General features: G+C 35.2%; 2 protein-coding genes across 12 annotated transcripts in view; one reads left to right on the plus strand and one right to left on the minus strand.

Moving 5' to 3' along the window:
* HERC4 (HECT and RLD domain containing E3 ubiquitin protein ligase 4) overlaps positions 1-4,744 on the plus strand; it is a 122,166-nt gene extending 117,422 nt beyond the window's left edge. For all 10 annotated transcript variants that reach the window (XM_025049384.1, XM_025049385.1, XM_025049383.1 and 7 more), the window contains 2 exons: positions 2,740-2,842; positions 4,078-4,744. In XM_025049384.1, the coding sequence (XP_024905152.1) occupies positions 2,740-2,842; positions 4,078-4,286 (312 nt within the window). In that variant the 3' untranslated portion in view covers positions 4,287-4,744. The remainder of the gene's footprint in view (positions 1-2,739; positions 2,843-4,077) is intronic.
* A 3,314-nt stretch (positions 4,745-8,058) lies between these two features.
* Positions 8,059-21,618, minus strand: part of SIRT1 (sirtuin 1) — a 29,018-nt gene continuing 15,458 nt past the window's right edge. For both annotated transcript variants that reach the window (XM_006915587.1, XM_015592226.2), the window contains 2 exons: positions 13,258-13,821; positions 8,059-10,173 (listed from right to left, as the gene is read on the minus strand). In XM_006915587.1, coding sequence (XP_006915649.1) covers positions 9,848-10,173; positions 13,258-13,821 — 890 coding nt within the window. In that variant the 3' untranslated portion in view covers positions 8,059-9,847. The remainder of the gene's footprint in view (positions 10,174-13,257; positions 13,822-21,618) is intronic.

Here is a 21,618-nt window from a genome sequence, read left to right on the forward strand (position 1 = left end):
AGAAAAAAAAAATTACAAAAATACAGTGAACAAGAGAAAAAATAGTTTTGGAAGATGAAAAAAGGTGGATGAATTTATGAGTGACTTAAAGCAACTCATTCCACACCCTAGAATCTCTCTGAAAGGTTTGGGAATCCATACATTGTGTAACTGGCAAGAATGTGGGGTTGGGCTAATAGCAATAGAATTACTTTAAAGCTAATTTAAGGAATTATTAGATCCCTCATGTCCCCTCTCCTACCCAACAAAAGACAACTCTAGAGAGAAGCTTTAGAATCTGGGAACTGAGGAGAACTGAGATTGGCACAGAGAAAGCTGGTACCCAGGTTTAAATCCTGGAGATTGAAGGGGATTGAAGATTTGGGGGGGTGGGATGAGAAGGGCAATTGATATGCTGAAGACAAAAAAGCTATATTATAAGGAGACTCCAGTGGAAATGGACTTCACATCCAATTACCCTAAAATGAAAACAATATAATGACCTCCTATCACACTTCAGATCCTACACAATTTGTCCTTTTGCCTCATGTCCTATTCTTCCTTTCACCTACTCTGCTTTAGCCTTATTGGCCTCTTTGCTGAGCCTGCAGCTCTCTAGGAACATTCCAGTCTTGGGAGCCTTTCTATTTACTGTTTCCTATGCCTAGAATTCTCTTCCCCTTGATAATTCCAAATGGTTCTTGCTCTCACTTCCTTTATGTCTTTATACCCTCTCAGACACCTTCACTGGATAACTTATCTAAAATTGCAGACACGCACACATTCTATCTCCCTTCTCTGCTTTATTTTTCTTCTTTGAATTTTACTTAATTGTCTTTACTGTCTGTCACTTCTTTCCTTTCACTATAATGCAAAGACCATGAAGGCAGGATTTTTGTGTTCCCAAAGCCTAGCACTCTAAGTACTTAAAACCTTGCCTGAAGATATAGTTGATAGAAGTAGAAGTATTAGTTCATTCAGTAAGAACTAGTAATTCAGTAACTTTTTGTATACTTAGTGTACTTTGGTTTCTTTCATCTGATTCATTATAACTTTAGTAATTATGATTTGTGACTCTAAATGCTCTTTCTTCATCAGGACTGTGTACACATTCTTCCAGAACCATCTAGAGGTTTAAGAAAAAAGAAATAACTTTAGCCATCCTCCTTTTATTCCCACTAACATGCTCACAGACTTTAAGATTATCTCAGTCATAGGGATAATCATGGCTACAAACAGCTCAAAATTCAGGAAGTCCATTAGCAGATATTGAGCTCGTGCTCAATAAATATTAAGATTGAGACATGGTCTTTACCCTTTAACAAGGATGCTAGATATTAAGTAATTGAACTACAATGAATATACAGGAAGTGAGTTTAGTACATGGTATATAAGGAGCCTGACGTAGGCTACACAAATCTGGGAAGGCCTCTTACTGGATGGATAATCTCCAAAAAGTAAGGACTTGGTTCACTGCAGTTTCCCCAGGGCCCCAGACTTTGACTAAAACTCATTTTATATTTGTTGAATGCATCTGATTGAATTAGTTGGCATTTAATATAAGCCCTAAAGGATGAGTAGAAATTATTTGCCTCATGAACAAAGAAAGAAGGCATATATGTCTAAGTGGTCTAGGCTGAGGGAACAGTGGGTCCACAGGCGCTGATGCTGGAAGGTCTTGCTGTTTAAGAACTAAAAGTTTAAACTACTGGCTGAATTTTAAAAAGGACACTTCACAGTGTAGAGTTAATTCTCTCTCCTTGTTTGCTATCTTTCTTTTTTCTTAGTGCTAATCTTTTTTAAAGGGGAAGTTGCTCCAAATTACCCTGAAACTTAGTGACTTAAAAATAATAGTGAATATTTATTGTCTCACACAGTTCCTGTGGGTCAGAAATTCAAGAATTACTTGGCTGGGTCGTTTTAGCTCAGGGGTCTTTCATGAGGTTATAGTTAAGATATTATTGACTGGTGCTTTAGCTATCTGAAGACTTAATTAAAGATAGTTTCCTTTCCAAGATGGCTCCATCACATGGCTGTTGGCCAAACGCCTCAGTATCTTACCATAAGGACCTCTCCATAGGGCTGTTTTAGTATCCTCATGAAATGGCAACTGGCTTCCCCCAGAGAGAGGTCAAAGAGGCTGAAGTAATGAGTTTTTTATGATCTAGCCTCAGAAGCTATGGATTTCTCATATCAGCAGTATCCTAACGATTTCAGAGGTCAGGCTGTTCAGTTTGGGAGGGACTAAACAAGGGCATGAATAGCAGAAAGCAGAGATAGTTGGGGGGCCGTCTTGGAAACTGATTACCACAGAAAATTACTGGTGGTGTCCTTAGTACCATTTTTTACACAGGAAGATAGAATGCAAAATAATTAGTTTGACTTCTGTTCATGAAAAGAAAATTTTATAATTATCACAGATGATTAATTCCATGTCAAACTTTAATAATCCATTAACATTTTAGTTATTCTAGTTTATCTTTTAGACAATTACTTTTGGAGATGGTATTACAGTCCTTTTGTGTTCTTTGAAGTGGTGGGGAGACATTTCTTCTAGTTTATACATATTTACTTCCATTACCTCTCTGAAACTGATAGTTCCAAATTACAAAATGCCCGGTAAATAACAGGTAACCAGCTGAACTGCATGAGCTTCAAACTCCTGAACAATGTTTATGTGCTAAAGAAATGAGGCCAATTTTTAGATTCAAGACAAAACTAATATCCCTTAATATTAATAAATGGTTATGTTGTTTTTAGAATACAGAATACAAAGGAGAGTATTGGGCAGAACATCCTACAATAAAAATTTTTTGGGAAGTCTTTCATGAATTGCCATTGGAAAAGAAAAAACAGTTTCTGCGTAAGTATTTCTAACTATTTCCATGTTTTATGAGAGTGGACTTTATTAAATTTATTCTCATAGGAGGTTGATTCACTTTGGTGAATAAGGTTATTTTCTTATAGTATTATTCCAAGGTTATGTTTTTAATTTTCAATTAGAATAATTTTTTAAATATGCATTCTTTATTACATGTGTTTTCTTATTTTGAAAGCTAAATTCAGTTTGCCTCCAAAATAGAATTGGTACTTTCAAATGAGCACAAACTATAACACTGATTACAATAAAACCAGGGTTGTAATTCCTATTAGAATTTCTAAAAAGATTTCTGGAGTGTAGCTCTTTTCTGTGTTGTCTTCATTCTTTTTCACTTTGCTTCTGTTCCAAAACTTTGGGAATTGCTGTGGAAAATAGAACTTTTCTGTTCCAGGATTTAGTTATTTATAACCTAATCTGTGTTTCTTTCATCTGTTAAAATCTGCATTCTAATGGAAATTTCACTTCTTTTTAAATACAGTTGTCAGAATTTAAGTATCTAAATCACTGACATTGCTTTTCATATTCCTGCTATTGCCAAGAATATTTTTATGGATTTTTTTTGATAACTGAAATGAGAAAAATTATTTTGCATATTATAAGTCATTCTTCAGTGATTTGAGTTTTGGTTGCCCATTATAGATTTTTGTTTAAAAATGACAAACAAAAATAGAAAAAGCGGGGAGAGGGGAAAGGTAGACGGGGTAAAAGGGGTCAAATATGTGTTGACAGAAAGAAATCTAACTATGGGAGGTGAACACACAATGTAAATATACATACGCCTTATTAAAATGAAAAGCTGAAACTTAGCGGATATCATTAACCAGTGTCACCATAAAAAAAAATTTTTAATATAAAAATGAAAATAGAAAAAGAAATCATAAACAAAACTGTGTTTTATGTTGGATTTATAAAGTAGTTCTAAACAGCCTGTTCCCAAAAGAAGAGTTCCCAAAATGTTTTTGTCAGAGACAACATTCATCAAACATTTACTAAACTTCTGTTGTGTGCTAATATTAAGATTACACTTTTAAAGAAAAAATACTGTGGATGTGTAATTAGTATGTGTCTCAAATGTCACGCTTCCTCAAATTTTGGAATTAGGCTTCCACATTAGAGCAAATGTTAAAGCTTTGCTGTAGTGACTGTACTAAATAACGTGATAGAGTATAATGTTGTTTTGATAAAAGTGCTTGGCTAAATGATTTTTTTCTTGGCAGTATTTTTGACAGGTAGTGATCGCATTCCTATTCTCGGTATGAAGAGTCTAAAACTAGTCATCCAGTCAACAGGAGGTGGTGAAGAATATCTCCCAGTTTCCCATACCTGTTTTAATCTTCTGGATCTTCCAAAATACACAGAAAAAGAAACTCTGCGTTCTAAACTGATCCAAGCTATTGATCACAATGAAGGCTTCAGTTTAATATAATTTTGGAGTTATAACTATTTAGTTTATTGCAAAAGCATTAAACTAATTATTTGTGTTTTTCTTGTGGTGATGAATTCAGCAAGGTGGTAAGAGGTACTATTACAATTCTTAATTGCAGAATGTTCAATGCTATGATTATTCATGAAAGCCAAAAAATATTAAAGGAAAATGAACAGACTGTGTTGATATAAAACTTATTGTACAGAACCATGGATTTTTTTGGCCATCTTCCAATAAACATACAAGTATTGTGAATATGAAGTTTTACTAACATGAATTTTAAGAGTTTGCATATTTCACAAATGATCTGGTGTGTGAGTGCATGGAAATGTTGCTTGATTTTTCTTCAATCACCGGGTGAAAAACCTTTAACTTTGGCCTGCAATAGTCATTCGATTATTTTTTCATTTTGTAAATAATGTTAAGTTTTGTAATAAAATAGTTATGTTCTGATACCAGTACAGTTTCTATGGTTGTAATTGAACTGAGCTGACTTTTAGGGGTTAAAAATTATGATTAAATCATTCTGAGAATCTGTAAAAGGAAACTAGCATGGTGAAAACAGAATCTTTGCTGTTTTGCTAGAATGTCCTTGTGCAAACCTAAATTAGAGGTGGGACTTCTCTAAATAACTTGTAGCTTTCTTTTGTGAATCTTGAGATGCTAACAAATGAGAGGTTATCAGAAAGCTTAATATTTAGTAATGGAAGAATTTTGTCCTACAGTTGCCAAAATAGAAACATTGGCTACTATGAGAACCAGTCACTGGGTTATAAACTATTGATGCTGCAGGTTGGTATTTAGTGAGAATTTCAGTGCTTTAGAACTATTTCCCTGAATTTTTAAGAAACAAATTTTAGCAGTCTTATGGTGCTGATGCTTAGTTATTTCATTATTAAATTGTAAGAGTTGATGCAACACATGTGACACTGCTATAATGCAAATATTTTTTAAACTTATAAAGTGCCGTGAACTGTTTAAATAATAAAGATTTATTGGTTTAATATTTAAACTTTCAGTGGTTCTCATATAAGATTCAAAATTCATCAAAATAATGTCTCAGGGAAGGTCTCTTAAATTTTGCATTGTTCCTATTCTCATACAAATTCTTATAGAGGTCCCCAAGTCTCTTAGCTGTAATTGCAAAATCCAAAACAGCTTTGAAAACAATTTGAGTATCTCATTTTGCAATGAAGTCTGATCTGAATTGTTAAGGCTATTTACGGTATTAAATGGGACTGAGTGGGACTATTTGTACATTTTATTGGGGCAATATTAATGTTTGATAAACACATGTGTTTGGTCTAGGTGCTGCTTCAGACCCCTGTGCAGTGGCTACATAAGATATGTGCTTTAAAAAATTCTTTGACATTCATAATTCCAAAATGCAAATGAACCCAAGGTTTTTGGAGATTGTGGACCTGTACTATTCAGTAGTTTAACCTAAACTACTACTGGTGAGCCATAGGTGTCTTTTTATAGAGAAGCCCTCAAACAATATTTTCACCTAAGGTAATTTTCCTCAAAATAGCATTCTTCTCTATAAAAATCCTTCCATGTACCTGACATTATAGTTTCCCTGTGCATCCATTCCTTGAGGGTAGTGATTGTTCACATAAAAAATATGTAGATGAATATATGTATCCGATGCTTTATTTTCTTTAGTAACCGCAGTATGCTCTGAAGCTGTGAAAAAGCAGCCACTTTGGATTAATATTTTAACCAAGTACCTGGGCATCTTATCTGAGAATACAACAGTACAAGGCTTAATTTGGGTAAGTATGATATTCTTTTCCTCCCTGTTGCTGCAGACATACAGTAGCATTAACAAGGAGATTCATGGTAGAAAATTTAAATACCATCGAAGATTTTTCAGATTGCTATTTGCTTTTTAAAACAAAAATATCTTGAGCTTTGTACATCAGAGTAGAAAGTAAGGCAAATACAGAATGCACTAAATAAGGGCCATGATTATCGAGTTGTAAGAGCAATCGTTTGTAGTTCTTGATTTAGTAGTAATTTTAACCAGTAGCCATTGTTCAGACTGATTGCAAAAGCAGAACCACCAAGAAGTTAGCATGAAATAAAACCAGAATGCAGGTTTTAAAACTGAGACTTAGGTCGAGTCCCAGACTTCTCGTAGCACTAAGGACATTCATTAGGGTTAATTTCTACTAACAGATTTTTGGCCTGCCTTATATTTCACTGCATTTAGTTCAAAAAATTCTAAATCAAAATGTAATATACATAGGGCAGTCTTCCCCTGAAGAACATATGGTGAGCTCTCTGAAAGCAGGGGCAAATGTTCTTGTTCTTAACCCTCTTTCCACTTCCCAACCTTATGCACTTTGGCCAAACCCAAGGTAAGTTTTCTCCGCCGCTAATGAATTTACCCTATTTCAGTAGTTCCCCATCCTTGCCAGTGTTTGTTAATTGATAAAAGTTTCTAGAGGTAAATTGGGAATAGTCAGTTATAACTTGGCCTTTCCTGTTAGACCTCCAGCCCTTGGGAAGGGGAGGAGCGTGTTAAGTACAGACAGGTATGCCCCTATTCTTTTCCTTCTCAATCTTTGCTATACTTTTTAGTCACCCGGGGGTATTTTTTAATACTATGCACAAGCCTCACCTTATGCCAATTAAATCTATCTGAGGTGATGTTCTATACTTTAGAAAGTTTCCCAGGTAATTAATAGTTCCAGTTGAGAGCCACTCAGAAGACAGACAATTTTTCTGCATTTCTGCTAGCGTCCTAGCTGAGTTTAAGGCTTAAGTCTATTCATTTCTAAGGCAGGGAGAAATTTTGGTGTGCTTACCACACCTCCCCTTCTAGATTACAGGCCTTGGAGCAGACTTGTTTCAAATAAATTACTAAATAATGCTTAGAAGGTGGATGATGTAAAACACCACTGACTGAAGGTACACCGTTATTTTATGTACCATTAAGAAAAATGCTAATTAAACCATCACGTGCCATTTATTGGGAGTGTGTATTACAATTAGTGAAATTTCATACTGCATTAACCCAGGGAAGTACAAATAGTACTGATTACAAGGCTTTAAATTAGAGTTTGCCAACTACTTAAAATGACTACATACCTCCTTTTTAAGGTATGAAGTACCTGACTCCCATTTCGTGTATATATGAAATGTCACTGCTCTTTATAACATCTGAGGATAGGATTTTGCAGGTGATGTTTCTATTGCAAACAGGACATACCAGGGTTTTTTTTGTTGTTGTTTAAATTCAAGTTTGCTGGGAAGGTAGGAGACCTGAGAGCAGGAACTGCCAGTCAGGGTTTTATTCACTACATGTATTTGTAAGGGGCATGTTCTTGGTCTCTTGAATAGCAGTAGTTTTCTCTCTCAAGAACTTGGATGGACTAATAAGTAGGTTTCTAGATCAGCCTCAAAAAGTTCATACTCAAGGTGATCCGCAGTCACTTGGTCCACTCTTTCTTGCATTAAGACTTGGAATAGGAAAATCTAGCTTTTCTATACATGGGCTCTTAAATTCACATTTGCACCATTCCCTGTTGCCACCCACTCCCCACAAGTTTTTCGTATGTCAAATTTTTCTTCTGCCCGACTTTAGAATCGTTGAAATAATTTTGAAACTTTTAGTGATGCGCCAACTGCTACAACTATTCAAGTGTGTACTTAAGTACAGTTGTTTACTTATAAATTGAGTGAAAAAATGTATGAGAAGCATCTAAAATAGCCCTCTCAAAGCTGTACAAATTCTGCAAGATTTAAGTTTATGCCTTGAACAATGTAAGTTAACAGAAAAAAGTCAAATGACAATTTTAATAGACTTTAAAACAGTGTACAAGTATAAAACACTGGTTTTGTATTTCAAAAGTTGGAGGATATCCAGTCATTAAACAGTCTACAAAACATATGCCAGTAGATTACATAAAAGACTATGTACAATATAAAAAGAGCTGAAAACAGTCTTCACTGTAAAAATAATTTAAAACAAATTTTTCAATTTAAAATATCATCTATAGCACAAACACATCATGCAAATGGAAAAAAAAAAAACTATACTGCATTCTTTAGTATAGCCAAATATATTCAGGTCGAGACATCTTTTAAGTAGGGAAATGGCCATTCAATAAATTTTTTCTCTGGCAATAATGGTCCTAGCTGGGTATCTTATGCTTAAAGAACAGCTATATTTCAAACCCTTTTCAAAAATTGTAATAAATACCAAAGCAACATAGGAGGAATACTTTATAATTTGGGAGTAATGCTGGGAAAAAGTCTGGAAAGTAAATGCTTACTGTGCAATTTTATTAAGTATGAACTTTTTTGAAAGGCTTAGAAGCTTCTGCAGCTGATAAAGTTGATCTCCAGTCTTAAGGCAGGCTAAGCTTTTAAATAAAGACAATAGGAACTAATTTCATTCATTAACTATTCTACTATTACAAGTTACATCACGTTCATCTCCATAATACTAGGCTAGCAGTTTGGTGTTTATTACACCAAATCCTCCCAACAGGAGACATGTACTTACTGGCTGAGTTATATATAATTAACATTTTCATTACTTTGGAACCATAATCAGGGGCCTGTCACTCTCCTCATTTGTGTAAAAGAAAAGCAACAGTCCAAAATATTACACTCTCCCCAGTCAGAGTACCATTATTATAGATTCATAAAGGCTTTTGCATATTCACATCTTGGCAGTTTAATACTTGTGGAAAAGGACTAATGCAAGCTCTACCACAGTGATAGGTAAACAACAATGGCAAATATTCTCAAAACTAAGGGGACCCAGGCAGGCACTATTGTTTCTAAAGAAATTGAAACATTTCCAAACCATTTATTTGTTTTTCAGGTTAGTTTTATGAGCCAATAGAGACATTTACTACATGTCCACAGGAAGTACAAAAGCCATCCTCATTTTAACAATACAATATTCCTGAAACTCTTAGCACCAAGTCTTACTTTAAAAAGCAAAGACAAGTGCTCTCGCACACATTGTTGACTTCCTTTTACTCACATTGCATGTCATGAGATTTTTAAAAAGTTAGCTGCCACAAGTTTTGGAAAATGCCAGTGTTTTAAAATTGTGCTAATAAAGAATCAAAAGTTTAGCAGGACAGATTTGAGGATTTCAAACCAATGTTACAGAGAAAAAATGTGAAAATACCACTCTTTGGTCTAGATAAGCTGTTCCCTTTACTTACATTAAATTTAACATCCCAATGGCTTTTTGAAAACTTTAAAATGTTGAAACTCACTAAGCAAAAACAAAATTATGTACACATACAGATGTATCATACAAATGAACCTTTAAAAGAAAGTCTTAACCAAGAGCAGATTAAAGATACTTAGTACCTTTCTTTTAAAAAAAGTTAGTGTTGCGTGTACAAGTACAGAAATAATGAAGTTAAAAATTACCCATTAAAAAAAAAAATCTATTTTACCAGTCTATAAATATTAATACCTTTCTGGTTTCCTTTGTTCTATTGTGTTCACAAGTAAACATTCATTTTGACATGCTAAAAAGTTCCTAATGCTGGTGGAACAATTCCTGTACCTGGACAATTATTACATTATGGTTTGTTTGATGGATAGCTAATGTCTGTTGCTTCCTGTTTCAGGGATATAGCTTCATTAACTGCCTCGTGATCACCTCCATCAGCTCCAAATCCAGTTCCTCCAACTCTCTCAATATCAGCATCGTCTTCCAAACCATTGTAAAATTCTTCAATCTCACTTTCATCCTCCATGGGTTCTTCTAAACTTGGACTCTGGCATGTTCCGCTATCACTATTACTGCCACAAGAACTAGAGGATAAGACGTCATCTTCAGAGTCTGAATATACCTCAGCGCCATGGAAAATGTAACGATTTGGTGGTAAAAACAGATACTGATTACCTGAAATACAGTAATAAAAGAGAAACTATAAGTTATCTCCAGTTTTGTAGGACTAACTCGGTATGATTGGGCAGTCTGGAATAATTGTAGGTTCCAGCCTTTTAATTACATGAGGATCATTACTAGAAGCTATTATTAGTATAGTGTTTTTCAGAAACAAGGTATATACTCAGCACTGGGTGCAAATCTTAGTTGGGCAGCTACCTATCTGTGCCTCAATTTTCTCATCTGGAAAAAAATTTTAACAGCCTCCATGAAAAAATGCAGAACATCATATTTAATAAAGGTTAACCAACTCTTTTGAACAAATTTGATGAGGTAAAATGAAGTATCCAGCCCAGTCTACATTAGATACTTAATGCTCAACTATAATCTTTCTAAAGCACATATTATGCCTTTGAAGCATCTTCATTAAATATGGCTTCAACCCTTACCTATCCCAGTAAGTGTAGTTTGTTAGACACTGGCATCACCTAAGAATCTGTCAGAAATTTAGATTCTCAGGCCGCATTACCCACTTACTAAATCAAATTAATCTACTGTTATGAGTCCTATACACACTGAAGCATGAGAAAGCAGCACTGGTCTAGCACTGGACTTTGACCTTTCTTCTCCAACCCCCTCCCAAACGTACATTCACAGTTAAAAGATTTGACCTATGGCTATAAGACTTCCCCTCTCTCCCAACCTATGGCCCCTCCAACCAAGAGCACCTCCTCTAACATATTCTATTCTTCAGAGCATCAATTTGAATCCATGAATACTAAGAGTTCTTAAAAGTCCTAGCTTGGTCAAATTTGATTAAGGTTTAGCTTCTTTTGTTTACCTAGTATTTTTAATTGAATGGGTAGGAACGCTAAACATTAATGATGAAATGTTTTCTACCCTTAAGTTCATAAGTAGCAGCTTCTTTTACTCCACATAATATTACACCATATCCCAGACTGATTCACAAAAGCCTACTACATAATTTTTCAGTGATGTGCCATCTGCCAACATACCTAAGTTTCTCTTCAAAATGGCTTTCAAACTTTTTATACCTCATCACAACCCAGTTCTCACATGAAACCTAATTGTGACAACTCTGAACCCACAAAACTGATTTTGCAATCCACTAAGAGATCACAAATTAGTGTATAAACCATTTATTTCCTTTCATTTCAAGAGAACACATAGTATTACTCAGTTTTTTACGCCACTGGTATTTATTTCCATGATCACAGGAGGCAGTCAAGTACTTGTATTCCAGCTGCTAACAGACTACCCTATCTGGCATTTAACAGGGCCATATCTCCTTTGATTCACACCTTAGTTTTTTAAGGGGTCTCAGCACGTGCTTGTCCACTTTTCTATAGTTTTGACACATGCTCCTAAAATAAGCTTTATTCTGCTGAATTCCTTGAAGAATTAGATAACCTATCAGCCCAAGTACCCTACACCTGTGTTTTGCCCTCTTCGTGACAACCATCAAGACAGATTTAAAATTAGTTTACCTCATATATGCTCCCACTTCCTTTTTAGCCCCGACCTCACAACATAAATAGTGGCAAACTAAAATGAGCGAGTGAAGTTTAGTGGTCATTTGGTTTTAACAGCTACAAATTTACCCTCTTTTCACCAGTTAGCTTTTAAAATTCTCATAATGCTGTGAAGTATGTGCTATTTGATTTCCATTTTATTAAGAAACAAATAACTTTGCCCAAGGTAGATCTGAAACAACTCAGGTCTAATTCCAAAACCTGTACCTTTAAGGCATAAATTGGTATAGTAAAACCAAAGCGTAACACCAAAGAGAGGGCTCCAGGCTTAAGGGGCAAAGAATTTTGCATGTTTGGCTTATCTGTGAAAAAGAAACTCAAAATCCTCAGTGCACCAGTGCATGGCAGACTTTGTATATGGTAGAGACTTATATTGCCTAAATCAACAGCATTTTTTCTATGTCTGAGTCTACTCACATTTGCAAACAATAAGCATTCCTCTATGCTTTTTCTAGTTTCATCTGGGAAGACTTCCCCTACTTTTAAATCCACTTACTGTTCAACACCAAAGTCTGAAGTTAGGTTTTTTGAAAAGCCTTCTATAACCTAAAGTAGCATCTACTTTTCATACCTATTTTTTTATCTCCTATTTTTATCATACACAAACATCAGTAGATTAATCATTGAGTCTCCAGAACTTGCTAATGCCTGCTACGGAAAAGGCCCAAAGCCATATTCAACTGAACTAAAATGCATTTACAGCAAATGATTAGAACACTTAATATATTTGTCTAACATTTCTTGTCAGTTTTTACCATGTAAGTAGAATGAGACAATGTCTTAAGTTGTACAAGATTGCTGCATCTAAGTTAAAGTCTGTTTTTTACTTTGATTAAATTAGGATTTTCACCATAAATATATGCTCCTTGGACTTAAACACTGATTTCCAAAACAGTAGAGTGATTTCACCTATGTTATTAATAGTTAATTGGTAAAGACATCCCATGTGGCACAACAGGGTAGATGTTATTCCTTATAAATAATGGAGAAGAATCAGATGTTTTCTAGATCTGAGAAAACACAGCATTAGTGGTTAAAAGGGCAGGCTCTGAGAGGCTCTTCCAAATCCTAGCCATAACAATGCACAGGGTACTTAACATCTGTGGGTCCTCAGATTTCCTACCTGTAGCAGAGATGTTATAATAGTTCCTATCGTATGAGATTAAAATCAGATAATGCGTGTAAAGCAGCTAACCCACAATAAGCACCCAAATCTCATCATATCTACCAGCTAAATCTCTCACTTGCCAACAGCAGAGCACTCTCTATTCCCCAATTTTCTTCTCAATTTAATGCTTACCTTCTTATTCCCTAGAGTAATGCAAGATACAAAGCACTTTAAACACACTACTTCTTGCCCCTTATTACATAAGATACCACTGTTTCTTTCTCTAGCCTGAATGCTCAACTTTACAATTTCTCTAAGCACCAGGAACTGTTACATTTACCTGCATATAAAAGCTACTCTATCAACAAACCTGCCAAAATTGCTCAATTCTTGAAAATATTTTCTTAAAATAATTATACCTTCAAAAGGGTTTCTTACCATCAAGCCGTTTACTGATCTGCTCCTTTGCGAGTCTAGCTGGCCAGCACTTTCTCACTGTTTCAACAACTGAAGTTCTTTCATTTTTCTCCCCAGTATTGGAGCCAACGTTCTTCAAATCCGGACTCTCCAACTGTTCAGTAACACTTTCAACGCTCCTAGTAGAAGTCTGTATTTCCTGTGATTTTTCTTCCATACAATCTTTTGATTCAGACACATCTGCATCATCAATATTACTCTTTGTTGCTTGGTCTACAAATGTGACAATCACTGAAGAATCTGGTGGTGAAGTTCTTTCTGGTGAACTTGAGCCTTCTGAAATATTAAGGGGTGTGGGTGGCAACTCTGACAAATGAGCCAACTCTTTTTGTGTTCGTGGAGGTTTTTCAGTAATTTCTGAAAGCTTTACAGGGTTGCAGCAAAGTTTTGCATATTCACCACCTAATCTATGACACAATTCATTAATTATGACATCACAGTCTCCAAGAAGCTCTACATCAAAATGCAGATGAGGCAAAGGTTCCCTATTAATTAATATCTGAGGCACTTCATGGGGTATGGAACCTAAAAATAAAGTGAAAAATAAAAGTTAGAAAAAAGGAAGGAGATAAGCTAATAAAGCCTCAATAAATGCACTACGCGAAAATATAATATGCTCTCAAAACCAAAAAAGAAACCCACCAATAATACTTAACCAAGACATTAAAATTGCATCAAGCTATCAAGGAAAAAGATGAGCAGTTAAGCATCTTTCATAAAAGTTCAGGTTCTACTCTTGTCACCTGGTTTTCTCACAACAATCATCTTAGACTTTTCCATTCTGTACCTCAATTTCCTTGTCTATAATAGGGATAATTAACAGTACTATTCCACAACATTGTGAGGATTAAATAAGTTAACATATGTTAGTGCATAGAAAGAAGAGTTCTTGGCACATAGTGATTGTTACTTTACTAAAATACCTTCTAATATAGAGTGAGGAATTCCAGTCAAGATGGCAGTGTAGGTAGGTAGTAAACTGAGTCTGCCACTCCCCACAATCACATCAAAATCACTAAATTATAGAACAGTCACTGAGAACCACCTGAATAGAACTAGCTGAATAGAATTCCTATAACTAAGGATATAAAGAAGCAGCCATGTTGAGACTGTTAAGAGGGTGAAGATGTTGACCAGGCAGGTCACACACACATCGTGTGCTGATTAAGAAATGGGAGAAGTATTTTCAGCTGGGGAGGTTCTCCCCCGATGAACAAAGGGTCCCAGCCCACATCAGGTTCTGCAGCCCAGGATACCTTTGCCTGGAAAAGGAGTACCCAAAACACCTGGATGTGAAAACCAGCAAGGATTATGTTGGGGAGAGACAAAGTGCTGCAAAAGGTGGAAGTGCTGTTCTTAAAGGGCCCATGCACAAACTTACTCACTCACAAACTCACTTGCTCTAAGCTCCAGCACAGGGACAGCAGCTTGAAAAATGCCAAGGATATGTGGGAAGGAAGTAAATTGACTGACTTCAGGGCGAAGGCTAGAACGGCAGGGAGTGGGGCAACACTTCTGGGACAAACTGACTTCTCACTCAGCTGGCTGGCCTGACACAGGCGGGCATTAAATCTGTGCTCTCCACTGCTTGCCCTGCCCTAGGGATTCCAAAACCCAGCCCATCCAACTTGCATGTCCTGCCAGAGCCTCTCCTAGTGGCTCCTCCACACAAGTGGCTTCTGCTTATGCTACTCTCACAAAGGTCCACAAACCCAACACAAGCAGCAGCCGGACTCAACATGCTTTGTACTTCCTGCCATGTGGCCCCAAGCCCTTAATAAGCCATGGCTAAACTTGGCCGGCACAGAAGCCCCTCCCCCAAGAGTCTCCAGACCCAAAACACCAGGTGGCCTGCTTTAAACCCCAAAAGAGCCCTACCCAACTAGCTCCACAACTGACACACCTGAAAGGTGGCCTCAGCCAGCGTCAGAAACCCCCCTAAACTGACTCCTGCTACATATGGTCAGATCCCAAACTGTTCATAACTGTTCATTTGCTATGGTTGTGGCCAGCCCTCACAGACAGCCTGAGGGTCAACCCCATCCACTGACATGCTAGCAGCAATTGAGGCCCAATTACAACAGGACACACATAACCCACTACATAGGACTACATAGGACACCCCTGGAGTATGTGGCTCAGGTGACCTGGGTGACTGACCGCACCACTGGGCCCCCCACAGGACACCTTCTGCCTAAGGCCCAACTGTCAAGGTTGGGAGACATAGCAGATCTACCTAATACATAGAAACACACACAGTTGGCCAAAATGAGGAGACAAAGAAACATATCCCAAATGAAAGAACAGGACGAAATTCCAAAAAAGAGAATAAACGAATAAAGATAAGCAATCTACCAGACAGAAACTTCAAAACACGAGTTATAAGGTTGCTCGATGAACTTTGGAGAGAAAAACAGATGAACTCAGGGAGAACTTAAAGAGATAGAAAACTTTATAAAAAGAAATAGAAAACAAAAAAGAACCAATCAGAACTGAAGAATAACTGAAATGAATTCATTAGAAGGAATCAACAGATTAGATGAAGCAGGGGAACTAGTAAGTGATCCAGAAGAAAAGAAAGTGGAAAACAATTAGAAGAGCAAAAAGAATTTTAAAAAATGAGGATAGTTTAAAAAAGGACTGCTGGGACAACATCAAGCGTAACAATTCACATCATGAGGGTCCCAGAAGGAGAAAAGAGAAAGAGATTCAACCTATCAGAATAACTAATAACTGAAAAATTCCCTAACCTGGCTTAGGAAATAGACATACAAGTCCAGGAAGCAAAGAGTCCCAAACAAGATGAAACCAAAGAAGCCCATACCAAGACACATCATCATTAAAATGCCAAAAGTTAAAGACAGGGAATCTTAAAAGGAGCAAGAAAAAAGCGGTTAGTTACCTACAAGGGAGCGCCTGAAGACTAAGTTCAACCAAAACTTTGCAGGCTAGAAAGGATTTGGCACAAAATATTCAAAATGATAAAAGGCAAAATCCTACAATCAAGATTACTCAGCAAGGTGATCATTTAGAATATAAGGAGAGATAGTTTCACAGAAAAGAAAAAGCTAACAGAGTTCACCACCACTAAACCAGTATTACAAATACTAAACATCAAAAATAGGAATAAGAATATACAGGAAAGAAAAAAATTCTGACAAACACAAACAGTAAAAACAGTAAATCAACCAATTCTAAAGTTAGTACAAAGGCTAAGACAAAGGAGGAAAATCATGTGTAATTACAACAATAAATTAAGGAATACACACAAACATGTACACACTGAAGTAAAAAATAATGCCAAAACATAAACAGGGAAGGGGTAAGCAAAAACTGTAGTGATTTTAGAATCTGTTCAAACTTAAGTGACCATCAACTTAAAACAGACTTCTATAAACATAGCTTGGTGTGTATGAAGCACAAAGAACTATAAAAATGAACAGAAAATAACTGATAAAATGGAAATAACTACATATCTATCGATAATTACTACTTTAAATGTTTATAGACTAAATGGCTCCAATCACAAGACATACAGTGGCTGAATAAGTAAAACAAGACCCTGTACATATGCTGCTTCCACGAGACCCACTTAAGACTGAAAGACACACGCAGACTAAAAGTAAAGGGATGGAAAAAGATATTTCATGCAAACATGAAAAAAAAGCTGGGGTAGCAATACTTAAGACAAACCAAGAAGATACAACTCTTATAAACATTTACACATCCAACAAAGGGCACCAAAATATATAAGTAAATATTAATAAACATGAAGGGAGAAACCTAAAGTAATATAATCATTGTAGGGAACGTGATCGCCACTGACATCAATGCACTAATCAACAAGATAGAAAATCAACAATGAAACAATGGCCTTTAATGACACATTAGACCAGATGAATTTAATTGATATTTTTAGGCCATTTCACCCTAAAGGAGCAGCAGAATACACATTCTTTTCAAGCGCACATAGAACATTTTCCAGGATAGACCACATGTTGGGCCACGAGTCTTAATAAAGTTAAGACTGAAATCATATCAAACATCTTCTCTGATTACAATGGTACGAAACTAGAATTACAAGCACATAAACATATGGAGGATAAATAACATGCTTATTAACCAATGCCATTAAACAATGGGTGAACAACAAGATCAAGGAAGAAATCAAAAGATAAACCTTAAGACAAATGAAAATGAAAACACAAAGATGCCAAATCTATGGGACACAGCAAAAGCAATTCTAAGTGGAAAATTCATAGCAATACAGTCCTACCTCAAGAAATAAGAAAAATCTCCAATCTAACCTGACACCTAAAGGAACTAAAAAAGAACAAAGCCCAAAATTGAGTAGAAGAATATAATTAAGATCAGAGCAGAAATAGAGTCTAAGAAATCAACACAAAAGATCAATGAAACCAAGAGCTGGTTCTTTGAAAAGATAACAAAATCGGTAACCCTTTAGCCAGACTTATCAAGAAAAAAATAGGACCCAAATAAAATCAGAAATGAAAAAGAAGTGACAACCAACACAACAGAAATACAAAGGATTGTAACAAAATACTAGAAACAATTATATACCAACCTGGAAGAAATGGATAAATTTCTAGAAATATACACACTTCCAAGATGAAATCAGGAAGAAACAGAAAATCTGTACAGAGCAATAACTAGTAACAAAATCGAACCAATAATCCAAAAATCCTCAACAAACAAAAGCCCTGGCCCAGATGGCTTCACAGGTGAATTTTACCAAACATTCAAAGAAGAATTAATACTTATCTTTCTCAAACTATTCCAAAAAACTGAAGAGGGAAAGCTCCCAAACTCATTTATGAAGCCAGCATTACCCTGATACCAAATCCATAGAGAGATAGTACAAAGAAAAAAAAATTACAGGCCAATATTCCTAACTAACATTGATGTAAAAATCCTCAACAAAATATTAGCAAAATGAATTCAGCATTCATGGTGAAAAGATTATACACCATGATCAAGTAGGATTTATTCCCGGATGCATTTTGGTTCAGTATCTGCAAATCAATTAACATGATGCACCATTATAAACAAATTGAAGGATAAAAATCATATATGATCATATCAATAAATGCGGAAAACACATCTGACAAAACCCAGCATCCATTTATGATAAAAACTCTCAGCCAAGTCAGGATAGAACATACCTCAACATAATAAAGGATATATATGACAAACCAACAGCCAACAGCATACTCAATGGTGAGAAGCTGAAATATTTTTAAGATCAGAAACAAGACAAGGATGTCCACTTTCACCATTTTTATTAACATTAATGGAAGTCCTAGTCACAGCAATCAGACAAGAAAAAGAAATAAAAGGCATCCAAATCGGAAAGGAAAAAGTAAAACTCATTATTTGTAAATGACATACTATTTATAGAGAACCCTAAAGAATCCACCAAAAAATGGTTAGAACTTATAAAATTCAGTAAATAAGGATACAAAATTAATATTTAGAAATCAGTTGCATTTTTATACATCAATAATGAACTATCAGAAAGAGAAATTCCATTTACAATTGCATCAAAAAATATACATATATCTAGGAATAAATTTAACTTAACCAAGGAGGTAAACTATACCCGGAAAACTATAAGACAATGAAGAAACTGAAATTACAAATAAATGATAGCATATACCATGCTCATGGAAAGAATTAACATTGTTAAAATGTCCATACTACCCAAAGCAATCTACAGATTCAATGCAATCCCTATCAAAATACCAATGATATTTTTCACAGAACTAGAATATATAATCCTAAAATGAAACTACAAAACACCCCAAATAGCCAAAACAATCATGAGAAAGAACAAAGTTGGAGGTATCATGCTACCTGATAACAAACTATAAAAGGCTATAGTAATCAAAACAGCATGGTACTGGCACACAGACACATAGGTCAGTGGAACAGAACAGAGACCAGAAATGAGCCCACATCTATTTGGTCAATAATCTATGACAAAGGAGAGAAGAATATACAATGGAGTAAAGACAGTCTCTTCAATAAATGGTGTTGGGCAAACTAGGCAGATACATGCAAAAAAAAGGGAAACTTTCTTATACTATATACTAAAATAAACTCAAAACGGATTAGACTTAAATATAAGACCTGAACCCATAAAACTCCTAAAAGGAAACAGGCAGTAAACATTTTAACACTGCTCTTGGCGATATATAGATATATATCTATATATCTATATATAGATATATATCTATCTATCTATATATCTCTCTCTCTATATATATATATAAATAAAATATATCTCCTCAGGAAAGGGAAATAAAAGAAAAAATAAGCAAATGGGATCATATCAAACTAATAAGGTTTCACACAACAAAGAAAGCCATCTACGAAACAAAAGACAACCTACTAAATAGGAGAACATATTCACCAATCATACATCCAATAAAGGGTTAATATCCAAAATATGTAAGGAATTAGGGTCTGGCCTGGTTAGTACTTAGATAGGAGATCACCCAGGAATACTAAGTGCTGTAGGCATTAAAAATTAAAAAAAATTAAAATCAAAATATATAAGGAATTCATACAACACCAAAAAAATCCAAACGATCTGATTAAAAAATGGGCAGAGAACCTGAACAGACATTTCTCCAAAGAGGACATACACATGGCCAATAAATGTATGAAAAGATGTTCAATATCGCCAATCAGAAATGCAAATAAAAACCAGTGAAATATTACCCCACACCTCATACCTGTCATCAACAAATTAACAAATAAATATGATTTGGACCACTGCTAGAATTGTAAATTTATGCAGCCACTATGAAAAACAGTATGGTGGTTCCTCAAAAAATTAAAAATCAAAATACTTTATGATCCAGCAATTCCACTTCGGGGTGTTTATCTGAAGATATCCAGAACACTGATTTGAAAAGATATATGGACCTTTATGTTCACTGCAGCATTATTTACAATAGCCGAGATATGGAAGCAATCTAAGTGTCTTTCTTTCAACAGATAGAAGATGTGGTACGTATATACAATGGAATACTACTCAGCCATAAAAGGAATGAAATCTTACCATTTGTGGCTACATGGATGAAACTAGAGGATGTTGTGCTAAATTAAATAAATCAGACAGAAAGACAAATATCATATGATTTCATTTACATATGAAATCTAAGGAGCAACACAAAACAAACAAGCACATAGATACAGAGAACAAATTTAAATTCGCCAGACAGGAGGGGTAATGGGAGGATGAGTGAAACGGGGGAAAGGGATTAAAAAGTACAAACTGAAAGTTCTCAAAATTGTCACGGGGATGTCTAGTATAGCATCGGGAATATAATCAATAATATTGTAACAATTAAGTATGGTGCCAAATGGGTACTAGGTATATCAATGTCTAATTACTATGTTGTACTAAGTAATTACATTGATATACTAAGGTATATCAATGTCTAATTACTATGTTGTACTCCTGAAACTAATATAATATTGTATGTCGACAATAATTGAAAAATAAATTTAAAATAATGTGAAAATTCATACAAATCTATTCTCCAGTATATCTTTCTTACATTTTAAAAATGTACCTTTGCCTATCACCAACACACTATTATACTATCCCACAGAAAGCTTTTAAGAATTTCTGTCTTACCTTTAAAGAGACAAAATAACTCAAAAACAAAGGATCTTATACATTAAATAGTCATGTTTTAATTACAAATTGTCCTATATTCTACTTTAATAAAATTTCACAGCTACTTGATAAGAATTAGTTAAAATGCTAAAAGCCACTACATATGGGGTAGGAAAAAGACAGAACTGGAGGAGACATAACTCCTCATTTCTTCCAACTATTTATTCTGGCTGCCTATCTGATTGCTGGTGTAGGAGTCTAATTTAATGCTCTGATTCAGGGCTTGATCATCTCTCCTCTTCGCCTTCACTCATTTTTTAGGGAATAACTGATGCTACTTAGTCCCTCTATCTTCTTCACCTCCCTTACTTCCTCACTAGAGGGAGGAAAAAAGGCATTATGAGAGTATGTTAAATATTCCTGAGCAGAGAAACAGGGGTTTAAATTCTATTTGAGCATTTTTATAACACACAAACATCCCTATGAATAAAGTAGATCCACATATAATTGTTTTTTCTTAAAAAAAAACAAATGGTTATTCTAAGCCCCCAAATTCTATCTTACATAATACATGACACTTCTATCAAGCTGTACATTTTAACTTAAAAGTGGACTGTTTAATTTCTAACATACATTAAAATCTGACATTATTTCTGTTTCAATAACTCTTT

Source organism: Pteropus alecto, unplaced genomic scaffold, assembly GCF_000325575.1.
Source record: "Pteropus alecto unplaced genomic scaffold, ASM32557v1 scaffold155, whole genome shotgun sequence".
Lineage (NCBI taxonomy): Eukaryota > Metazoa > Chordata > Mammalia > Chiroptera > Pteropodidae > Pteropus > Pteropus alecto.